This window comes from Schistocerca americana, chromosome 1 (genome assembly GCF_021461395.2).
Source record: "Schistocerca americana isolate TAMUIC-IGC-003095 chromosome 1, iqSchAmer2.1, whole genome shotgun sequence".
In the NCBI taxonomy this organism is placed as follows: Eukaryota; Metazoa; Arthropoda; class Insecta; order Orthoptera; family Acrididae; genus Schistocerca; species Schistocerca americana.
Genome location: NC_060119.1, coordinates 622,987,326 through 623,012,578, shown reverse-complemented (window position 1 = coordinate 623,012,578; position 25,253 = coordinate 622,987,326). Strand labels below are relative to the sequence as shown.

The following is a 25,253-nucleotide window of genomic DNA, read 5'->3' as shown; positions in this document are numbered from 1 at the left end:
TCACAAAACATTTGACAGTACAGGTAACAAGACCTTTGGGACTCATCTGCTTGAAAAAATATGGCTTTGCCATATATGATGCCAATGATGATGTCTTCTCCAGTATCAGCTGACTCAAGGTGTCATTCTGTGGCAATGTTTCAACAAGTTTCGTGCTTGTTACCTTCAAGTGAAGTGTTGGGTTTGTGTTCTGTCCAGTTCTTTATAGTCACTCGACCACTGCCTCGAATGCATCAGCAGCATTAATTATGTGCCTCCGGAAGGGGCATTGTGGCCCATGGTGGGAAGGAGTCACGGCCAGTGGTCCTGGGGACTCCCTGAGTGCTGGTGGGTGCAGGCATTGTGTCCTGGTGGGGCCTCTCCATTTCATCCACTGCCTTCGCTGGTTTCACATCGGAGCATTCTTGTCATATTTTGTTATCACTGCAACCCATGCAATACTAAGATGGAAACTGCTATCTCAGTTGACAAGGTTGTCATGGACTTGTATCTCAACAGCCTCTTTAAAGACTGCATCCTAAAACCCATTCACCCCACACAGTATCTTTGTTCGTGCAAAATCAAACATATGGTTTTCCTTGAGACCACGTTCTGCCACAGCCAATTTGATCTAGGCAAACATTCCTTACATATTCTGAGCAGTGCTGTGATATACATCACTGCATCTGGTTGATGTTCTGTTTGCCACACTTGCAGCTGTTTCTGAGGACTCTAGGTGTCTGTATCCCTAGTTTATCCTTCGCTGAGCCCGGCATAGTCTTGATTTTGGCTGATGAGTGGAAGATAGTTTCAATATTGCTCTTTTCTAATATCCTGGCAAACTTTGCTGTGGATGGTTCCATATGTCTTCCCTCTCCTTCTCGTTCAGTTGGAAAGCATGTCTTACCTGCACCTCACAATAGCCATTCTTGCAAACAATGTTTCTCAAGTACTGCAGTTCAGCAGGTAGATTTTCTTTGTCACACATATCTTATGCTCTGCGCACCAAGGTGGTGAGTGCAGATTTATGCTGTGCTGGGTGGTAGCAGCTACTGGCATTATGGTACAGGTCTGTGTGTGTCTTCTTCCTGTAAACAGAATTACATAATGTGCCGTCAGTCTTCTTCTTTATCATAATGTCGAGGAAAGGCAGACAGCCATTTCCTTCCACTTCCATGGTGAATTTAATATTGTTTTATATGCTGTTGAAGTGATAAGAAATTCTTGTACATTTTCTTTGCCATGTGGCCAAATCACGAACATGTTGTCCATCGTCCAAGTAGTAGTAGAGCACCTTTGGTTTCAGGCATGCCATTTTGAGAGCCATTTCTTCAAAGTGTTCCCTGTATAGGTTTGCAATACATGGCATCAGGAGAGAACCTATCTATCTGTTGGTAGAATTTACCACCACATTGGAAGTATGTGGTGTGGCGATGAGTGTGCGGCAGAACAGTTTCACTGTGTCTTCATCAAAGTGGCCCCTTAGTGATGTCAAGGAGTCCTCAAGATGTGCCTGTATGAAGAGGGACATGACATCAAAGCTGACCAGGATGTCACCTTTGTGGATGTCACCTTTGTCGAGACATGTCCCTCAAAGTATCTTCACAAACTTCGTCAAATTTGCAAATTTCCCTCCTGCTCTCTTCAGCAGTGTGAGAGAGAAGCTTGCAGTTGGCCTGCTTGATGCTACTGATGATCTCCCATTTAGGTAATGTAGTTGGAACCAGTGCAAAATGTAATCCTTTTGACAGCATGGATGTTTTTGCCTTGTCCAGTTCCTTTCCAGTTAAATTGATAATGGTCTTCAAAACCTTTGTATTGGTGTTCTGCACTTGAGCCAATGGAACTTGTCTTGTTGTTTTATGGTGGCTTTGCACTTACAGAGTTCACTGGTTGTGAATGAGTTACCATCTACCCACTCCAATGAGCATGGTGAGATTTTGGATGCCAGTTCCAAGTGTCATGCGAGTAAAGTGCAAACTTTTGTCAAGTTCAAACCTCGTGATGTATATGTGCTCATGCATCAATACTCAGCCAGCAAGCTGTAAAATCCGTTTTGTCATTGTCATGTTGAGGTGATGTCGCAGGTGAGTGAACTGCAGCAGTACTTCCTTGTCCTGACATCACTGAAGGAAGGCTAGTCTGCTGAGCAGATCTGCCTTCTTGTTACAAAGTTTCTGCAGCATCTTGAAGCTGCACTGTATCTCCTCTCTGTAGAAGTGTGCTATATGCAAATTCAGACTTTCTCAGTGAATGTTGATGATGAAGTCTTCTCGGGTTCTCTGCTGAGTCAAGGTGTCATTTTGTGGCAACTAATCAAGAAGTTTTCTGCTTGCATCTTCAGATGAAGTGTTTGGTTCATGTCCTGTCTGGTTCTTTATAGCCACTGGACTGAAGGCTCCTTTGCATCATCTGCACCGGCAGTACGCAATTCGGTGCCTCCAGAAGGGATGTCGCAGACCACAGAGGGGGCAGTTGTGGCTGGTGGTTGTGGGGGCTCTCTGCATGCTGGTGGGTGCGGGTGTCACAGCCCGATGGAGCCTGTCAATTCCATCTGTTGCCTTCACTGGTTTCGCATCGGAGTGTTCTTGTCATATTTTTGTTATTGCTGCAACCCATGTGGTGCTAAGATGGAAATCGCTATCCCGATTTACAAGGTTGTCATGGACGCACATCTCCACAGCCTCTTTAAAGGCCAAATCTCAGAACCTGTTCACCCCACACAGCAGCTTTGTTTGTTCAAAATCAGATAAATGGTATTCCTTGAGACTGTGTTGCACCACTGCAGATACCTCCATTTGGCCTAAGCAAACACTGCTTACGTATTCTGAGTAGTGCTGTGATATACATCACTGCATCTGCCCAATGTTCTGTTTGCGACACTTGCAACTGATGCTGTAGACTCCAGATGTCTGTATTCCTAGTTTATCCTTCACTGAGCCCAGCATATTTTTGATTTTGGCCAATGAGTGAAAGTAATGCATTTGACATTCCTTTGGTATGCTGGGCCATCCATGGCAGAGATTGACAGGATATTAGAAAAGACCAATATTGAAATCATCTTTCGCAGCACTGCTCAGAACATTCACCTAGTCTAAATGGAGAAATCTGTGGTGGCGGAACACAGTCTCAAGGCAAACCATATGTTTGATTTTGAACAAAGCTGCTGTGCAGGTTAGCGGGTTCTGGGATTTGATCATTAAACATGATGTGAAAATAAGGATCCATAACAACCTTGTCAAATGAGACAGTGATTTCCAACTTAGCACTGCGTGAGATGTAATGATAACAAAAATATGACAAGACTACTCCGATGCAAAACTGGCAAGGCATGAGACAGAATGGACAGGCCCCACCAGGACATGACATCTGCAACTGCTAGCATGCAGGGAGCCCCCACCACCACTGGCTGACACCTTCCCGCCCCCCCCCCCCCCCATGTGGCACAGGCCACAACACCCCTTCTGGAGGGGCGTGGTTGGCGCAGGTGATGCGGAGGAGCCTGCAGTCCAGCAGCTATAAAGAAATGGACAGAACATGAACCCGACCCTTCTCCTGAAGATGACAAGAAGGAAACTTCTTGAAATGCTGACACAGAATAGTGCTTTGACTTTACTGATAACCTGAGAAGACTTCATTATCAAGATACACTGAGAAAGTCTAAATTTTCAATTAAGTGATACTGTCAACCTGCAGCACACAGACACCTTTGCAGAATTATGTGTTACCAGTTCGCACACATTCAGATTTTTTGGTGCCCGTATTCTGCAATTCTGTGTATTGGCATGTCCTTGGAGATGGAAATTGGCTTAGTTTGTCCACAGAATATTCAGTTACCATTCATAGTCCACTTCCATGATAGCAAGAAATCCCACAGTGAACATTTGTACTGCTGGCAGGTCAGCAGGAAGCAACTTCTAAATATGGGTGGTTTTGTGTGAATACCAATGCATGATGTTTTGTAGGTACATGATGCTTTCAGGCATGTCCAATGTTTGGGCAATTCCCTGTGCACTGTACATTTGTACACCACTGCCCAGCCCTTCCTGGAATGCCATGGCCATATCTTTGACAAACGTTGGATCACCTGCTTTCCTCTCTCTGCCACATTGCACTTCAAAAGAACTTGGCTTTTTCAATTTTGTAACAATCTTCTCCAGCCCCTTAGCAGACATTGGACTAATGCTTTTTTTCATACCCTTGGGTGTCTAGAACTTCTGCAGGGCTACTGGCTTTACCAGTAGCACATGATCCTTCATGGATCAGTCATGTTGAGTATCTTTGATGCAAACTGAGTAACAGGTGGCTGGTGCACATCTATTGGTGGACATATTCTGATGATTACAGTGCCATCTACTGTGCAAATTTTTGTCAAGCTATTTTTTTCTTCTTTTTTTCCCTTGACATTTCTCCTGTGTCCAAAATATGCTGTTTGAATTTAATGTCATTCTGAGCAGTTTTTCTCTTTCTACAGCATTTTGAAACTGTAACTTTAATTATGGAAACCATGCATATCAGTGTGGAAGTTGTTTGCAACTGGATATGCTTCAGTGTCCATGATGGAGGAGTGCTAATACCTCTGACTTAGATCTTCTGGAATAATCAGCTGGCCAATTTCTGCAGTTGCAGACAGAAAAGTACACCTTGGCACACTCTAAGCTGGTCCTAGAGGGAGAACAGGCTTTTGGCAGCCTGCTGTGTTTCTTGAAACCATGATGGTCACTCACTGCATGAATAACAGCAAATACGTGATACAAGATGGCCTATAGATGTCACATCTGCTATTTATGCAGCTGTCTGCAGAAGATCTGTTAGGCATGCTGGTGGTTGGTTGTCTATTTGCCAACAGATCTGAGAGGAGGCATTAAATACCTCATTTGGACCCAAAGGTAACCAGGATAAAGTGTTTGCATTGGCATAGTGATCTATAAATCTATAACATACATTGTCTCATATTGGTACTTACTGAGGAGCAAGGGCCAACACTGTACACAATTGGCAGTGCATTCTGGATGTAGTAATCATGTGCAAATAGTGCCAACTGTGAACTGTGGTTGGTGACCAACTCAAATTACTACTGAACAGGTACTTGTGGTTCTTCTGTGTGCCATAGATGATTGAGAGAGGCTATTTATCAACATGTATGTAGTTTTGTAGAAAACAGAATTGAAATGCATACACAATTGGATGTTCAGATCCATTGTGTTGTGCGATGAGGCAATATTGTTCCAATTCCCTACTTGGGGTATCCATTACCAGGATGAAAGGGAACTCAACAAGCAACCACAGTTTGTACTAGACACTATTAGAGACCAGAGAATGCCTCCTTACTTTGAGAAGTCCACTCAAAAGTAGCTTTCTAGAATCTGTTCAAAGCTGCAGATAGCATGGTGGCATTTTGAATGAAGCATTAAAAATTATTTATTTTATCAAGTATTGACTGAAGTTCTTTCAGATTGCTCAGTTCCAGTGTTTTCTGTACAGCTGGTACATCTGCTTCTGTTGGTCTCACTCCACCTTTTCCTGTAATACACCCTAAGTACTATATTTATGGCTGAAAAAATGAATAACTTTGGAGGTTGCAATGAAGGCCTGTTAGGCCCAGCAATGTAAAAACTCATCGCAGGCCAAATAAGTGTTCTTCTTCATCAGTTTGTTGGTTTATTCAAAATAATTTTATCACTAGGTAATGCTCCACAGTAACTGTTCCTTGAACCTTTGAAATATTGCTCGGTTGCTTGTGACACAAAATGATACCCCACAGTATTGGTATAATCCAAATGGCATACTGATTACCATAAAACTTTGAAACACTGCATCGATGGGAATCTGGAAGTACACTCCAAAAGGTTGATCTTTGGGTAGCAAAGCTCATATGCAAGGAGAGAAAATAATGCTTTGGACTGTGATAGTGAGAGATATCTGTTACAGCTTGGCATTTTTGTGGCTTTGAAGTCCTCACAAATGCGAAGAGATCCATATGGTTTATGGACTAAAATGATGGAAGATAACCAGAGACTTGATGGAACTTGGTGAAGAGTGTCCCTTGTCATGAGACAATTGAGTAAGTTCCATATGGACTCCATGATGGTGAGTAATTGATCTGTACATGACAAAGGCATACCATATGCCTAAAACTGGAATTGGTGCTTGGCCATAACCAAGCAAAGGCTTTGTACATACCAGGACAGAGGCAACAATATTGCTGTAGCACCAGTATCTGGTTGAAACTGTGCCCAGTATCCAGTAACGTGGAGGTGCATACACAGACATTTGTCATGGACCCCACCCTGCATTGTACAGACAATGAAGACCTCCTTGCAGTCCATGCTCCGGCACTGTGACATATGGTAAAAATGTGGTATGTCCAACCATAATCTGTGCAGTAAGCTCTGCAGTGTAGTGGCAGAAGCACCCAGAGCAAGAAGGAAGCACGGCCTGTGGTGGATGGCTCAGTGAACATGACATCAGACACTGGGCTGATTGTGTTATTTCAAATGACCATACAAAAGGTACCACTACTTCCCAGCCAGGACCTGGTAATCTGAGGGCACCAATCTGAAGTTGATGGCCAACTGTGGCTTCAACCAATCTGTATCTAATGAGGCTGTCTGCATAAGATTTAACACAACAATCTACTTTGCAAGTGAATTTGCAGTGTTGGGTAATGCCTTGGAGTTCAGTGTCCAATTGTAAGTGTGGCATCATCCGGAGATCACGGTGCCATATCAAAGTTGGCAACATGGATTGATACCAGACATTAGTAACAGTTTGCTGTGAATCCACAACAATATATGCCTCCTGAAGACCATGCCTCCCTGTTAATGGTACAAAGTTAATGTTATCTTAAAAAAGCAACACCGTTTTCCTTTGATTTGTGTTATCTTCCATTCTTTAGATTCTTTAGCTTTTGCTGTTTATTTTGTCTGTGTATTGTTGTCTTCCATTAGTTGTAAGCTGTTACACATTAAAATAAACTCTGCACAAACAGGCTTATTTTCAAGCTTTATTTACTGCACCTGAGCGCAGGTTATAGGCACAGATGCATAAATCTGTTTTTCAGTGTATTGGCAGAGATTTGTTTGGTGGTGTCGTGTATAACAGCAAACTTTGATGTTACCAGCATAGTGTTAGGGTGGTGCAGTCAAACAATCTATGCATCAGTTTCAGTATTTATAGTTGTCTGGAGGGGACAATTGGGTAGTATGGAAATTCACAAATTGAAGTGATACTCAGAGGGAAAGGCCTTTTAGATATTGTCAATGCCATTGTCATTAAGCTCCCAAAGGAGAACGAAGCTGAAGTAAAAACATGGCTGGAAAAGGACACAGAAGCGCAGAAACTTATTGTGATGTGGATGGAGATGGCACCATTCACTCATTTACTTTCATGTACGGTGTCAGCCAGCATGTGGACAAAACTGAAGGCAGCATATGAAAAAGAGTCCGCAGTGGGTATTCACCTACTTCAGCAAAAGTTTTTCTCATTCCAACTTGGTGATGACTCAGTGGTTATAGTTATGCTGGAAATAGAAGAAATCAACATGAACCTGAAGCAAGCAGGTGAACCACTTTCAGATAAAATGATAATAATAAAAGTGTTAATGTCATTACCTGAGTGATGTAAACATTTTCATTCAGCATGGAAGTCAATCCCCTTCGAGAAGCAAACATTTATACGTTAACTTCAGGATAGCTAATTGAGGAAGAAAGAAACAATCAGTCCGGTCGGCTGGAGGTAGCTTTGGCTAGTGTAAGCAGGCAGCAAAGAATTACCTGTTATGCTTGTAGTAAAGTTCAAAGAACTGAAAAGTAAAGTGAAGAGAGAAATGAGCAGCTGCAATTATTGTAAGAAAAGAAGTCACGTGAAGTCAGATTGCAGGCAGTTGAAATCAAAGGAAGGCAAAAAGCTCAAGATGTAAATGCCTTTATGTGTATGAATCAATTAGTTGACCTAGAAGATGATTGGATTATGGATACAGGTGCTAGTGAGCATATGTGCAACAAGAGAGAACTGTTTATGAAACTGGACAGTATGCAAAGCTCAATGGAAGTTACTGTGGGTAATAGTAAACTGTATGCATGAAAGAGAGTTAAATTTATCAAAACAGTACTTAGTGGAGCACTTTTTGTGCCTGAATTGAAATAAATCTGTTTTCTGTAGGAACTGTATTAGACAAACATATGTGATTAGTATCAAACAAGGAACAATCTGAATTCTAGAACAGTTAAGGTGAAGTTCATGCATTATCCAAACATGTCAACAAATTGTATCATATGTTGTTTTCAGTAAATGGAGCACAATCAGGACTGTCAGTGGTTACTTTGATATGTGTGGATGAAACACACACACTGCAGTTGACAGTAACAACACTAGTGAGCTTTCATCAGTCAATATTGATAGGGGCCTGGTCAATTTGTCTAAATGTGTTGAAATCTTGAGTGTCTGTCATAAAAATTGTGCCATCAGAGCATTACGCATGTGAGACAGTTTTTGTCACATAAAGGTGTGAGCTTCATTGACAACTTCGTCACTTGTGAAGAATGTTTGGCAGGTAAACAACATTGCTTGCCTTTCCCTGTTGGTCATGAGCTAATGCCCCACTTGACTTGGTTCATGCAGACTTCCGTGGACTCACAGAGATGCATTCGCTTGGAGGAGTAAAATATTTTTTTGCTGTTGAAAGATGACTGCTTTGGTTATTGCAAAGTATTCTTTATGAAACAGAAAAGGAAGTTAAAGATTTGATTAGGAATTTTATTGAAAAAACAGAGAGAAACTGGACTGAAAATTAAATTATGGCATAACCCGTCAAAGAAGCATTGTGTGCACACCACAACAAAATGGAAGAACTGAAAGAGAAGTGTGCACCATGGTTAAGTTGCTCGTTCAATGATTCCAGGAATGCCCAAACATTTCTGGGCTGAAGGTGTTGGCATGGTGGCTTACATACTAAATCGAACTGGTCCAAGTTGTGCAAAAGGTAAAACTCCTTTTGAAGCTTATTATCCCAGAGAATTACCCTTAGCAGATTTGAAAATATTTGGAACTCGTATGTCTGCCCTTGTGCCCAAAGAAAAGAGACTGATATTAGATCCCAGAAACAAGATGGTTTATTTATGTGTTATGGTAATGATGTGAAGGGGTACAGAATATTTATACCTTACACAAAGAGAACTGAGATGCATCAAGGCATAATTTTCTTGCCACCAGCAGAATATGAAAGGGAGAAGAAAACTGATGGCCATGTAAAAGAATCAGATACTATATGTTGTGATAAAGAGAACATAGATAAAGCTTTAGACTCAAAGGAACAGAAAGAAGAAATGAGGACTGAGATTGTGGAAGAAAATAAAAGTCATCCTGGAGAAGAAAAAGAAGTCAGTGAAGATAGTGAAAAAAAGATACTTTTTTTTTGAGGATGCAGAGGAAACTATGGTTTTTGATCTACATCTACATCTACATTTATACTCCACAAGCCACCCAACGGCGTGTGGTGGAGGGCACTTTACGTGCCACTGTCATTACCTCCCTTTCCTCTTCCAGTCGCGTATGGTACGCGGGAGCAACGACTGTCTGAAAGCCTCCATGCGTGCTCTAATCTCTCTAATTTTACATTCGTGATCTCCTCGGGAGGTATAAGTAGGGGGAAGCAATATATTCGATACCTCATCCAGAAACGCACCCTCTCGAAACCTGGCGAGCAAGCGACACCGCGATGCAGAGCGCCTCTCTTGCAGAGTCTGCCACTTGAGTTTGTTAAACATCTCTGTAACGCTATCATGGTTACCAAATAACCCTGTGACGAAACACGCCGCTCTTCTTTGGATCTTCTCTATCTCCTCCGTCAACCCGATCTGGTACGGATCCCACACTGATGAGCAATGCTCAAGTATAGGTCGAACGAGTGTTTTGTAAGCCACCTCCTTTGTTGATGGACTACATTTTCTAAGGACTCTCCCAATGAATCTCAACCTGGTACCCGCCTTACCAACAATTAATTTTATATGATCATTCCACTTCAAATCGCTCCGCACGCATACTCCCAGATATTTTACAGGAGTAACTGCTACCAGTGTTTGTTCCGCTATCATATAACCATACAATAAAGGGTCCTTCTTTCTATGTATTCGCAATACATTACATTTGTCTATGTTAAGGGTCAGTTGCCACTCCCTGCACCAAGTGCCTATCCGCTGCAGATCTTCCTGCATTTCGCTACAATTTTCTAATGCTGCAACTTCTCTGTATACTACAGCATCATCCACGAAAAGCCGCGTGGAACTTCCGACACTATCTACTAGGTCATTTATATATATTGTGAAAAGCAATGGTCCCATAACACTCCCCTGTGGCACGCCAGAGGTTACTTTAACGTCTGTGGACGTCTCTCCATTGATAACAACATGCTGTGTTCTGTTTGCTAGAAACTCTTCAATCCAGCCACACAGCTGGTCTGATATTCCATAGGCTCTTACTTTGTTTAACAGGCGACAGTGCGGAACTGTATCGAGCACCTTCCGGAAGTCAAGAAAATAGCATCTACCTGGGAGCCTGTATCTAATATTTTCTGGGCCTCATGAACAAATAAAGCGAGTTGGGTCTCACATAATCGCTGTTTCCGGAATCCATGTTGATTCCTACATAGTAGATTCTGGGTTTCCAAAAACGACATGATACTCGAGCAAAAAACATGTTCTAAAATTCTACAACAGATCGACATCAGAGATATAGGTCTATAGTTTTGCGCATCTGCTCGACGACCCTTCTTGAAGACTGGGACTACCTGTGCTCTTTTCCAATCATTTGGAACCTTCCGTTCCTCTAGAGACTTGCAGTACACGGCTGTTAGAAGGGGGGCAAGTTCTTTCGCGTACTCTGTGTAGAATCGAATTGGTATCCCGTCAGGTCCAGTGGACTTTCCTCTGTTGAGTGATTCCAGTTGCTTTTCTATTCCTTGGACACTTATTTCGATGTCAGCCATTTTTTCGTTTGTGCGAGGATTTAGAGAAGGAACTGCAGTGCGGTCTTCCTCTGTGAAACAGCTTTGGAAAAAGGTGTTTAGTATTTCAGCTTTATGCGTGTCATCCTCTGTTTCAGTGCCATCATCATCCCGGAATGTCTGGATATGCTGTTTCGAGCCACTTACTGATTTAACGTAAGACCAGAACTTCCTAGGATTTTCTGTCAAGTAGGTACATAGAATTTTACTTTCGAATTCACTGAACGCTTCACGCATAGCCCTCCTTATGCTAACTTTGACATTGTTTAGCTTCTGTTTGTCTGAGAGGTTTTGGCTGCGTTTAAACTTGGAGTGAAGCTCTCTTTGCTTTCGCAGTAGTTTCCTAACTTTGTTGTTGTACCACGGTGGGTTTTTCCCGTCCTTCACAATTTTATTTGGCACGTACCTGTCTAAAACGCATTTTACGATTGCCTTGAACTTTTTCCATAAACACTCAACACTGTCAGTGTCGGAATAGAAATTTTCATTTTGATCTGTTAGGTAGTCTGAAATTTGCCTTCTATTACTCTTGCTAAACAGATAAACCTTCCTTTTTTTATATTCCTATTAACTTCCATATTCAGGGATGCTGCAATGGCCTTATGATCACTGATTCCCTGTTCTGCACATACAGAGTCGAAAAGTTTGGGTCTGTTTGTTATCAGTAGGTCCAAGATGTTATCTCCACAAGTCGGTTCTCTGTCTAATTGCTCGAGGTAATTTTCGGATAGTGCACTCAGTATAATGTCACTCGATGCTCTGTCCCTACCACCCGTCCTAATGACAAGAAGACATACAATCTTAGACACAGGAGGAAAATTCAACACCCAAATTACTTGGAGGATTATGAGTTGAGCCTATTGACTCCAGTGAATGATGAAGACCCCAGTATCTACGCTGAAGCAGTGTCTTGTAGCAAAGATAAAAATTGGAAAGTTGCCACAGCAAGAGAGCTGCAAGTCCTAGAAGAAAACAGCACATCAGAGTATGTATGTAAGCTAAATGATTGTGATGTTATTGATGAAAAGTTGGGTTTTAGGCAAAAAAGAGATGAAAAACGTAATGTTGTTTCTTATAAATCTCGTCTTGTAGCAAAATGTTTCCAACAAAGCTTGCCTTATTCAGAGATATACAGTCCAGTAGCAAAACTTCAGTGAAACTGTTTCTCATTTTTTTTGTAATGAGAATAACTTTCCCATCTATCAACTGGATGTTTGTAGTGCATTTATCTATGGAGAGATAGATGAAGACTTATCCTACTGGATACTGCAGTAGAATGAATGATAAAGTTTGTAAACTTAGAAAGGCTCTGTATGGTTTAAAGGACTCACCCAGAAATTGCAATATTAAATTTCACACAGTAATAAATGGCTTAGAATTTGTATGAAGTGATTTTGAGTATTGCTTGTATGTAAAGACAGAAAATAGTCTTAAAGCATATATATTCGCTTACATTGATGATCTACTGATAGATTCAACTTCCCAGAGTGACACCGACAATTTAAAGCTGTTATTGAGTGATAACTTTAAACTGAAAGATTTGGGTATGATTAGAAACTATTTGAGAATCAATATTGTTAAAAATTTACAGGAGGGCACTGTTACTATTTTGCCAAAGTACCTACCCTGAAATAGAGTTGAAAGTTTTTGATTTGTTTGAATGTAGTCCTGTTTCAACCCCCATGGCGGAAAATTTTGATCAAAGTATATTAAAAAGAGAAAAACATGAAAATGAAGACATTGAGGAAGGGTGTATAAAATTAATAGGGTTACTGATGTATGCTATGTTAGGTTCCTGATCAGATATTTACATAACCATATGTGTTCTATGCAGGTACCAATCATGTGCAAGTCTGGATTTGTGGAAGGCTTCAAAAAGTGTCTTGTGTTACATTAAGGGAACTGTAAAACAGAGTGTGTTATATGTTATGGATGAAAAATGTACTAATCCTATAATTGGTTATGTGGACTCTGATTGGGTTGGTGACAGAGTAGACAGAAAGTCTAAAAGTGGCTATCTTTTCAAAGTGTTTGGTTGTAGTGTTTCATGGGCATCTAAGAAGCAACCCACAGTGTCTCTGTCATCAACAGAATCTGAATTTGTAGCATTATGCTAGGCAACTAGCGAAACTCAATGGCTCGGTAATTTGTATCACATTCTTCCTGGCAGTCAAAGAGCTGTTGTACTTTATGAAGACAACATCACAGTTAAAATCCGTTGTAAGAACACACAGCACCATTATGAGCTAAAGCATATATACGTGAAAATTTTATCTGTGAGCGAGCAAGTTTCTTCTAAGAAAGTTATGTTAAACCACATTAGCACCAATGACCAACAATCTGATGTTCTGACAAAGCCACTACATAAAATAAAATTTAAAAATTTTAGAGCCTTGTTAGGACTTACTTAGAGCTTGTAATTTGTTTTTGTAACACTGATAATTAACATTGAGGAAGGTTTTTAATGGTACAATGTTAATTTTATCTTAAAGAAGGAACACTGTATTATTATTATTATTGTTATTTGTGTTATCTTCCATTCTTTAGATGCTCTGGCTTTTGCTGTTTATTCTGTGTGTGCATCATTGTCTGCCATTAGTTGTAAGCTGTTACACATTAAAATGAACTGCACAAACAGGCTTATTTCTGTGCTTCATTTACTGCTCCTGATCACTGCCCTCTCCAGCATAGCAGTGCTCTCAAGCTGAGGCCAGTACAGTGTCAAGCATGCAACAGCTCAGCCCAGTTTGTGATCTCAGCTACAACAGTTAACATCATAGCGTAGGACCAACAAGTTGTTCAGATGAACATGTACTGTTGTTAATGTCAAAGATTGTACCTCAAGAGAAGTTTTTTATTTAGAGCATCAAGTGATGCTTCCACAGTCGATGATACTTGTAAATTATTGAGCAAGTTTTTGGCAGAGAATGGTTACAAAATTAAGTATATCTTCTATTCATTTACTTAGTAAAGTGAAGTAATATTTCATGTGTTCTTCACTACTGGCCATTAAAATTGCTACACCACGAAGATGACGTGAAATTTAACCGACAGGAAGAAGATGCTGTGATATGCAAATGATTAACTTTTCAGAGCATTCACACAGGGTTGGCTCCTGTGGCGACACCTACAACGTGCTGACATGAGGGAAGTTTCCAACCGATTTCTCATACATAAACAGCAGTTGACCGGCGTTGCCTGGTGAAACGTTGTTGTGATTCCTCGTGTAAGGAGGAGAAATGCGTACCATCACGTTTCTGACTTTGATAAGGGTTGGATTGTAGCCTATTGTGATTGTGGTTTATCGTATCACGACACTGCTGCTCGCATTGGTCGAGATCCAATGACTGTTAGCTGAATATGGAATCGGTGGGTTCAGGAGGGTAATGCGGATTGCCTTGCTGGATCCCAACAGCCTTGTATCACTAGCAGTCGAGATGACAGGCATCTTATCCGCATGGCTGTAATGGATTGTGCAGCCACATCTCGATCCCTGAGTCAACTCATGGGGACATTTGCAAGATGACAATCATCTGCACAAACAGTTCGACGAGGTTTGCAGTAGCATGGACTATCAGCTCGGATACCATGGTTGTGGTTACCCTTGACGCTGCATCACAGACAGGAGTGCCTGCGATGGTGTACTCAACGACGAACCTGGGTGCACGAATGGCAAAATATCATTTTTTTAGATGAATCCAGGTTCTGTTTACAGCATCATGATGGTCACATCCATGTTTGGTGACATCGCGGTGAACGCACATTGGAAGTGTGTAATCGTCATCGCTATACTGGTGTATCACCCGGCGTGATCGTATGGGGTGCCATTGGTTACACGTCTGGATCACCTCTTGTTCGCATTGATGGCATTTTGAACAGTGGACATTACATTTCAGATGTGTTATGACCTGTGGGTCTACCCTTCATTCAATCTCTGCAAAACCCTACATTTCAGCAGGAAATGCACGACCGCATGTTGCAGGTCCTGAACGGACCTTTCTGGATACAGAAAATGTTCGGCTGCTGCCCTGGCCAGCACATTCTCCAGATCTCTCTCCAATTGAAAACGTCTGGTCAATGGTGGGCGAGCATCTGGCATGTCACAATACGCCAGTCACTACTCTTGATGAACTGTGGTATCATGATGAAGCTGCATGGGCAGCTATACTTGTACACGCCATCCAAGCTCTATTTGACTCAATGCCCAGGTGTATCAACACCATTATTAGGGCCAGAGGTGGTTGTTCTGGGTACTGATTTCTCAGGATCTATACACCCAAATTGCGTGAAAATGTAATCACATGTCAGTTCTAGTATAATATATTTGTCCAATGAATACTGGTTTATCATCTACATTTCTTGTTGATGTAGCAATTTTAATGGCCAGTAATGTAGTTTAATGAGTCTTCTCCCAGAGCAATCAAAGAACCCACAGATATGGCTGGATGAAAGTAGTTTCATCTGGTCACAATAGTAACTACGTCTGTCCTGGTTGCCTAGCTCAATGAAAGAAACACTGTCATTCTGATACCATGTACACTCAATGGTTGTAGTGTTGGGCTAATTTATGTTCCGCCGTGAGATAATATTCCAAACATGGTACATATGAAGTTAATTCCTCATGGTCACTGTGGAATAAGGAATCACACAGAGTGTGACAATTGCTGCTATGTAACTAGTTCATGCTGCTGCTACTGCTGCTGTTGTCATTGCTACAATTTCTGCATCAGTTTTTGCTGATGTTGGAACTGCTGTTGCTGTTCCTGTGTTTTGATTTTAATGTACAACCATATACCATGCATAAATATTTGAAGTTATATCATTTTTGTTTCTGTTTATGGGTATGTCACACCTCCATCATAATGAAATACTATATTTAATTGCAAGCAAGAATGTTTCTCACAAAATGTAAACCATTCTCAGAAATCTTCTATAACTTCTAAATTTCACATTATATCTGGCAGGCATCCACAGTCTATGTTCTAATACAACGAGTGTGCTCAGTGGTTCATGCAAGAGGAAATAGGTGTAATATGATAAAGGAAATTCCATAATGGAAAAAAATTCTATGAACAAACACTCGCTTGCATGTACGGAGAACATGGACATTTAAAACAACTAAAAATCTTACTAGCAATGCAGAGGACAGACAACCAAACACACATTGCCTGTATTGTCCATGTAACACGTAGAAGATTCACCTTCATAGTTCCAGGACAGTATCTATGAGGGGTAAAGGCTAAGACCTGAGTCCCAGTCCAACATACAGTATTAATTTGGCAGGAAGTTATATAACAGAGCACATTCTGCTGTGAAGTGAAATATTCACCCTGGAAACAAGTGCCAGATTGTGACTAAGCCACTTCTCATCAATATCTTCTCTTGGAGGAGTTATGGTCCAGTAAGGTCTGCAGGAGAGATCCTACAAATTTTGGAAAGTGGGGATAAGTACTGGCATAACTCAGTTATGAAGAAGGGACACGCATGGATTGCTCAGTTAGTAAGGGCATTGACTATGAAAGACAAACTTCTGGGTTTTGAGTCCTGATCTGCCAGAATATTGATGAAATACTTGTAGCATTAAGTATAAACAAAGTAAGTGAAAGGTCACTTTAACATAGATTTGAATAATATTATCTGTTTCTCAGCAATGAAAATTACAACAACATTATGAAAAGGATAGATATTGTTATTTTTCCATCCAGTACTTTCCAATGAAAATTACAGAATCTTACAATAATTATAAAATTACTCAACGATGCTCTAAACATGCAAAACTGAACTAAAATGAATTAACAATGATATTTTCAGCCAAGAAGTAGGCATAGCAAAGATAAATAACTGAAAAATATATCTAGTTACTAAAGAGAGACAAATATGTAAAGTGGTGAGCAATTGAATTACAACCACCAACCTTATAGAATGTAGCAGCCCCCTTCACCTTAGTGGCAACAGTGACACAGTGGCTTAGACTCCACAAGATACTAACAGTATTATGGAATGCTCCTTGTCCATGAAAGCTCAGCTGACCCTACAGGTCATAGAAATTGGTCAGCGTTTTGACTAAAGTCTATCTGTGGCTGGAATATCCTATCCTATCAAAGTCAGGGTCACAAATGAAAGCAGTCTTAGCATAAACGATTCTGTTGTAAACATTGAACAGGCTTTTACGTAGACATTACTAGCAACCAACTGTCAAAAACTGAATGGGCAGCAACAGACTGTGACCAAGAACAGAGTTTACCACCCAATGACAGAAAAAGCTGCTGAGTCTAACTTGCTTGGCTTCAACAGCTGCTTCACACCCCAAGCCCTCTGGATCCAGTGGCCCCCTTTTCCCCTCCACCCTTCCAATACCAGATTCTCTGAATTACATAGATGAGCATTCTCCTTACATTTCATCCTTTGATACTGCTACCCTCCTGGCCTCATCAATCCCCATTAGCCTCTGTCCCATACCCACCTCCATTCATGTCCACATGGCATCTGCTGCAATCATTTTACACTTAAACATTCATCTCCACAGTCTCCCTCTTCCTTTTTTATGTCTTCCATTACAATCTACTCACTGACATCATTGTGTGCCCCATCAGCACTACATTCCTTCAGCAGGATGAGCTCACTATTATCAATTCCTATTTTGTTGCTGCCATCATCAGCCATCCTTCCCTCCAACCCACCCTCCCCCCTCCCTAATTCCTTTCACTGCTCACCCACTCCAACCCAAACAAGTCGTTCCTTAGTCGAGTTGCTGTGCCAGTCCAATGTAGTCAGCTGAGGCTTTGTTACAGTGTATGTGTGCGGGAGAGGAGAGTAGAGGTACTGGGCACAAGTTTGCTCTGATGATGGGCACTATCAAAAGCTTAGCAAAGTTCTCAGTCTTGGTTATGTGCTTATCAAGGGCTGAGTTTCTTAAGAGTGTACATAAAGGTTATAGTCCTGGCATTGTAACAAACAAGTTGAAAAACTGGTTAAAAGGAGTTATGTAAACTTTGAAACATAAAACAAATCAGATCTAAATATGAAAGTATAGTGTTTGCCAGAAAGTAATTGGCAGTAAATTGTGTTAAATAAAGACTCCTAGGATTAATCAGAGACTTTGACTGTTCTGTGGCTGTCCCAGTTCATTTTTTTCAGCTGCCCTGTACAGTAGGGAATTTTATGATTGCTGTGAATATTCCAGATTTGTACTATGAATAAAAATTGGCAATTTAGTTGAGAGTGTAGGTGACAAATGCACATGGTGATTTTTGGTTTAGGCTGAATTTCACGATCAATAAACAGTTGATGTTCTAGGAGTGAAATAGGAAACTGGACTGCTGACTGAGTGTAGAGAGTAAAAATATCAATTTTGCAGTAATTAATGAATAAAGTGCCAGAATTCACCTTCCTCTGTGAAGTCAGCAACACAAATATTCAGAGCTATTAGGTGTTATGAGCTGGCTGAAAACTCAGGCAGGAAGTCACAAAACCTACAACAGAACATGGAGTGTAAGTGATAAATGTTGGATGGACTCCTCAGGAGTGAGAATATAGCAGTAATCATAAATATTAGGTTTAGTGAGAGTGAAATTCAATCCAATTATGGATTTATTTCACTGAGAATAACCAACAAAAATGGACTCAAACCGATAACTCGACATTTTAATCGCCCAGAAAATAGCTTCAATAACCAGGTTATCTGTTATGAAGAATCTACAGCTTAATAACATTAAAATACATTGATCATGCAGCAATAGCATCAAGAGACTGCAATTTGTTGAGCATTAGTTAGTGTAACTATGAATTAATCATCAACAGTAAAGATAAATAACAATGTCAAATAGTATTCAGTGCATTTCTCAGTTACTGTGGAAGCTTATCCAACACTCCACACACTGTACTTTAGCTCTCTCTGTTCAAAGTATAACTGTCTTTTTTGGCATGATTATCAAATATAAAGGAAGGAAGGACGATCAGAGTTTAACATACTGTTATTACCGATAGTGTTATCAATGAAACAGGATCACTGACTGGTATAGTATTAGTGATAAAAGAAAAAAATCAAGCATATTACCGGAGTTTTGCTTGGTAAAGAAAATAAAGAATAACTAATGCCCACTAGTTATGCCCTGCATAGCTGTAACATTCACAAAAGTTTTATGATCAGAACTTAAAATGGCAACTTGTAGCTGCACATGCACTGGATTTATATACATTAGTCAAGTAATAGATTTCCATGGGGTAAGCAAAATGAGAATAATGGAATGTAGCTGAATCAAATCAGGTGATGCCGAGGGAGTTAGATTAGGAAATGAGACACTTAAAGTAATATATGAGTTTTGCTATTTGGGAATCAAAATAACTGATGATGGTCGAAGTAGGGAGGATATAAAATGGCAAGAAAAGCATTTCTGAAGAAGAGAAATTTGTTAACATCGAATATAGATTTAAGTGCCAGGAAGTCCTTTCTGAAAGTATTTGTATGGAGTGTAGCCATGTATGGAAGTGAAACATGGAAAATTAACAGTTTAGACAAGAAGAGTATAGAAGCCATTGAAATGTGATGCTCCAGAAAAATGCTCAAGATTAGATGGGTAGATCAAATAACTAATAAGAGGTACTAAATAGAATTGGGGAGAGGAGAAATTTGTGGCTCAACCAGACTAGAAGAAGGGATCAGTTGGTAGGACACATTCTGAGGCATCAAAGGATCAATAATTTAGTACTGGAGGGAAGTGTGGGGAGTAAAAACTGAAAAGGAAGGCCAAGAGATGAATACAGTAAACAGATTCAGAAAGATGTAAGTTGCAATAGTTACTCAGAGGTGAAGAGGCTTGCACAGGTTAGAGTAGTGTGGAGAGCTGCAGCAAAGTAGTCTTTGAGCTGAAGACGACAACAGCAACAACAACAACCATAAGAAATGAAGAGAGTTTCAAACAAAAAAGAAAACTTTTAAAGCAAAATCATGAACTTATCATACGACAGTTTGAAGATACGGACATGGATGTAGTGACATATTACAGCATGCATAGAAGTGTGTACCTAACTTACCTCAATATTTTTTCAGGATATGGCACTTTGAAATGCTTTCCAAGGAAACGCTTAAGCAAACTCATTAAACTGTCACAGACTTCTGTATCAGACATAAGTTCCATCTTTCGAGCCTCAGGACCAACAATCCAGCCACACAAACAAAGAGGATGATTATCAACAGTATTAAACATGAATACCTCCTTCAGCCAATTCTGCTCCTGAAACATGGCACACAAACATATACAGTCTTATTAAGACATACAAGAAATTAGTACATGTGTAGTTATAAAAAAATAACTGGTAGAAAATGTAAATATGGTCAAATACAGATCAGTAATGTTTGTATTTGGTAACTTTTCTCACTACTTTAGATGAGTTACTTAACAGAAGTAAACAGTTACTAAGTAAGATACTGATAAATATGCAACATACTGCAAGATGTGAATCTTAATGAGACATGAGGATCCATGGCATTAGTGAAGACAATCATTATGAGTGAAGACAACCATTATTTCAGTAAGGTTCCTGCTACTGAGACAGACTTCTAGAGAATGGCTGAATGATAGAGTGGGACAGAAAGGATTTTGCTCTCATAGGAAAGGGTGTTTCTGCCATATTGTTCTCACAAGTGCATTAAATTCAAGAAGATATATGTGGGAATGAATCTTAATCAAACATGTGCACCCATGGCAAAAGTAAGGCCAACCAGCTGCCACATGGCATAGAAAAGGAATTAAGCTGGGTGACACACTCTGCTACTGACTATTTATATTAGTCCTTGGCAGCAGTTTGTCAGCTGGCAAACAACTGGCTGGTGTTGAGGTCCACATAGTAAAGATGACAATCAAGTATGATATGTATGTCTAGAGAGGTAGTCCTGCCACTAATGTGACAGGACAACGTGTTGACCTAACTAGAATAGAATGTGCTGTATAGATGGATACATGGTATAGATGACCTGCTTAAGTTTCTGATATAGGTACAACCTATGCTGCAAAGGATCCTTAGCAGACCCAAGATATTTCATAGGTCACAGGGGTGATAAAATACTGCTTTGGGAGAAATAGGACAAATTTTGTAGAAGATATTCCTCATTCTAGGAGAAGATGAAACATAACTAAAGGCTTGTTAGAGGATTACTCCATTGTAGATGGTTATCCATTGTGTGAAAGGACACGGTATGATCAGCCTCTTTGACTGGGTGTGGAAGGTAAAACCCGTCTGTAAAGGCCTAGGTGGGGCTTTCATTATACTGGAACAGCTGTTGTTCACCATAACAAGAGTCTATGCATGCCGAGGATATAGAAGTGACATTTTTAATATGTGAAGTCAGTGGCAGCTATCATAGTGGAGGTACTGTTGGGACTGAGAGTTTTATGAAATCTTCAGAGCAATGGTGATTATTTTCTGAGAAGGCAGGTTCCTGAGCAGAAGATTACCAAGTGAAGAAAGTGGCTGGCATCCAGTTTCAGAATATTGCAGGCACTAAATATTTTTTCTCTAAACATAACATGTTCCTGCAATAAAAAAATGAGCAAATGTGTTCACTGAGGGGGGTAAAAAAAAAACACACATAAAATGACGTTATGTAATTACAGATTCACAGTACCTTACTAGATAATCATGAAATATATCAGAATGTTGTTATTATAGTTGTCACACATGGAGCAATGCATTTTGTAATTGTAATAGTATAATACATACATCACCTCCAGACATTTCTGATCCAGCTTTATCCTCTGCATTCCACAAAAATCCAAAACCACTACAATCTTCTGGCCACCACTGATGAGAAAATTTCATATACACCTTGTTTACTGTTCCAATGGATAGCCCCTAATATCACACAGAAAATATAGTGCATTAAATTAGAGAACTTACATAATCATAATATTAGTGTGGAACACATTTTAGTGTCACAAATGAGCAGTGACCACTCAGGTATTCTGAAACTCTAAAGCAACAGTGGAAAAGCTAATTAAGGACTCTAATGATTAATATAAACAGCCTCACACACTTTTATTGTGTTAAGCCGCTTTTGTTCTTATGACATTTTCAGGTTGCTGAGTTGTGCTAAAAACATGGTATACATGCTACGGTTGTCATATATAATGTTAAAGACCAAATTAAGAAACAATAATCACAAATTTTCTGCTGACTGCTTGGTGGAAGTGTGGCAGCAGAGGGAATGGCCTGCAACAGTTAAGACATACCATAATGGGGACAGCAGTGGGGCAAGGCAACTGGCTGGGAATTGTGTCAGGCTTGCTGGGTTTGTTTGGTGCATTAGGTGGCATTGCCAGATGCAAGTGTGATAGCAGATCAGATGATCCTGCCTATCTGTGGTCCCAAACACTTGATGCCTCTGGTTTCTGACTGTGGTACTTGGAATCTATGAAAGGACACAGCCAAACATGCAGGCCCAGATGCTGGAGTCCACATAATTACTTGCTGTAAGGCTTAGATGCCAGACAGCTTGAGATGAGCACAGGAGGTCTAATCAAGCACAATGCCTGTGCCTAAGAATGAGCTCTGCTGATCTGTGGCCACTGGCAGATGAGGACTGGTACATTCCAAGGAAGCTCAGCAATGTTTGTCCCACAGGCACTGCCTGCATCATTTTGGACATCTGATTTTTAAGAGTTCTTACCAATCATTCCACCTCTATATTCAACACTGAGTGGAATGTAAAAGTAGTCAGTTGTTGAATACATTACCTCCAGATGTTTCTAATCCAGACTTATCTTCTGCATTCCATAAAAATCCAAAACAATTACAATATTCTGGCTACTGCTGGTGAAGAAATTTCATATACACCTTGACCACAGTTCCAATGAGCAGTCCTTAATATCACATTAGAAAGTATAGTATGTTAAACTAGAGAATTTATGGTGGTAGAAATGTTTGAACATAGATGGCTGATCTGTGAGATTTTGACAGACATACGGTGTGTCAGTGGCCAAGAGAAGTGTGGCATTGCTGATGTTCAGGGGATGACAGAAAGAAATAAAAGTGCAGCAAATAGGGCCTATCATTTTAGGCAAATGCTCTGGTCATCTATGATGTGTGGATGGCAGTACCTGGCAAAATAGCAGATTACTGTGTGTGAATGGGATACTTCACAATAGATAATGAGGAAGTCATCCAGTACATGAGTCAGAGTGTTGCTGATCTGGAAACATTCTGCTTTTTGGCAGAAAAAGTCAGTATCCGGGCCCACGGGTAGCAGGGAGAAGGCTTGTGGTGTGGTAGGACAATAATGATTGTAATAATTGTAGTTATCCAGTCACAGTATCCTCTGCTGCAAACATCATGCTGTCTTTTCTGGGTGCTTGAATCAAGGGCCAACCAGGAAAATTGGGGTCCATAATCAAGTGGAATTTTGATCCATGCAAGCAAACATGGAGTTTCTTGATCCTGAAAACAATGGCCACTTCCTGCTAAATATATTTTTGCAAAATAGTGGGCTCCAGCTAATTTGACCATAAATTCTTCAAAAAACAGAATCAAGTATAAATCCACTTTACAGGGTGTATCAAAGAGAGTCATCTGATTTTAAAAAAGTCATAACTATTATGTTATTTGAGATACGTGTGTGGACTATGTACTGTTGGAAAAAGCAAACTCTCAAGTTTTGCATGGTGTTCCCGCTAGGTACCAGCAGTGTGCACTCACATCATTTCCAGTAAAAATGATGTCTGGACAACAGAAAGTGTTTTGTGTTCTATGTTTCGCACAGTGTGGGTTAGTAATAATTGACTGTATGTAATTATTTCTTATGGAGGTTTATAAAAAGACTCTATTTATGTGCCTCCATTACCAACAACAATAAATGAACTAAGACATCGCATAACAGCAGTTGTGGAAGCTGTGACTCAAGACATGCCAGCTGTAGTGTGGGAATAATTTGAATAATGCATTGACATATGCCATGCACCTCAAGAGGGGCATATTGAACACCTATGAAAAGATATGAGAAAACTTTTTGAGCTTCCCATTTATCAAAAAACAAAACTCATTGTATACATACATTAGTTTCAGAAATATAAATGTGCCAAATTGGATGATTCTTTTCGATACACCCTGTGTATTGAAATTGAATATAAACAGTCACAACCGTAGTAAACATTTTTTATATATATTTTTATATGAGGTTATGGGTTTCAGCCTGTTTTAGACCATCTTCAGATCCACACCATGTTGTAGGTGGCAGCTATAAATTAAGCACGTGCTACACCTCCATGAGTGCTAACTGCTGTTAGTATTTGTGGAGGTATAGGGCCTGCTGTGTTTACAGCCACCATCTAATTTGTGGTGTGGGTCTGAAGATGGCCTAAAACAGACTGAAACTGATAACCTTATACAAAAAAAATACAAATAAGTTTATTGTGGTTGTGACTGTTTATATTCAATTTTAAATAAATAATTAACCACTGTACTCTAGAGAGACATGTCCTCAAAAATTGCTCTGTATATTGTTTAGTTAGTTTGTTTCATCATTCTATGGGTCATTTTACATGATAAGTCTTAATGGTGTGAAATGAGTCATTTTACATTCCCATCGCAAATTAATCTGTAAACATGGTTACATGCTGAACATTTCTTTGTTTTGAATTGTTGTTGATTATTTACACTTCATGAGCGAATAAATATTGTAGGTGAACACCCCACATTATTCTTACAGCATGTTTTTGAGCAATGAAGATTTTCTTTCTTAAAGATGAGTTATCCCAGAACATTATTCTAAACGACATTATTGAATGAAAATATGCAAAACAAATAAACTTACTGATTTGTCTCTCCCCAAGATTTTCAGTGATTCTAAGTGCAAATGTGCCAGAACAAAATTGTTTTAGGAGTTCCAAGATGTGGTTTTTCCACATTAAATTCTCATCATAATGGACACCTTATAATTTTGAAGTTTCCACCCTATTTAGTGTTTCCTCACATGCGTTACACTTAACACTGGTGTAGTGCCCCTAAATGTGCAGAACCATATATGTTGTCATGGTCTAAAATTGAGGGTGAGAGCATTCACAGAATTATATCCCCAGACTGTATTGGTTGAATGACTAATTTCAACTTTCTGCATTCTTTGGGTTAGATATGACATTATTCATTGGTTAGGTATACCATCAATCCAACAAAACTTCAGTTTACCTAGGAGAATACTGTGAGTCAGACAGTCAAATACCTTAGAAAGGTCACAGAAAATACCAACTGGCACTGTTTTATTATGTAATGCTTGTAAAATTTG

At 39.9% G+C, this 25,253-nt stretch overlaps 1 protein-coding gene across 3 annotated transcripts in view; it reads right to left on the bottom strand.

Annotated features, from left to right (window-relative positions):
* LOC124607392 (spermine oxidase) overlaps positions 1-25,253 on the bottom strand; it is a 188,560-nt gene that overhangs the window by 28,168 nt on the left and 135,139 nt on the right. For all 3 annotated transcript variants that reach the window (XM_047139731.1, XM_047139715.1, XM_047139722.1), the window contains exons 6-7: positions 21,701-21,832; positions 20,015-20,214 (exon numbers count right to left, since the gene is read on the bottom strand). In XM_047139731.1, the coding sequence (XP_046995687.1) occupies positions 20,015-20,214; positions 21,701-21,832 (332 nt within the window). The remainder of the gene's footprint in view (positions 1-20,014; positions 20,215-21,700; positions 21,833-25,253) is intronic.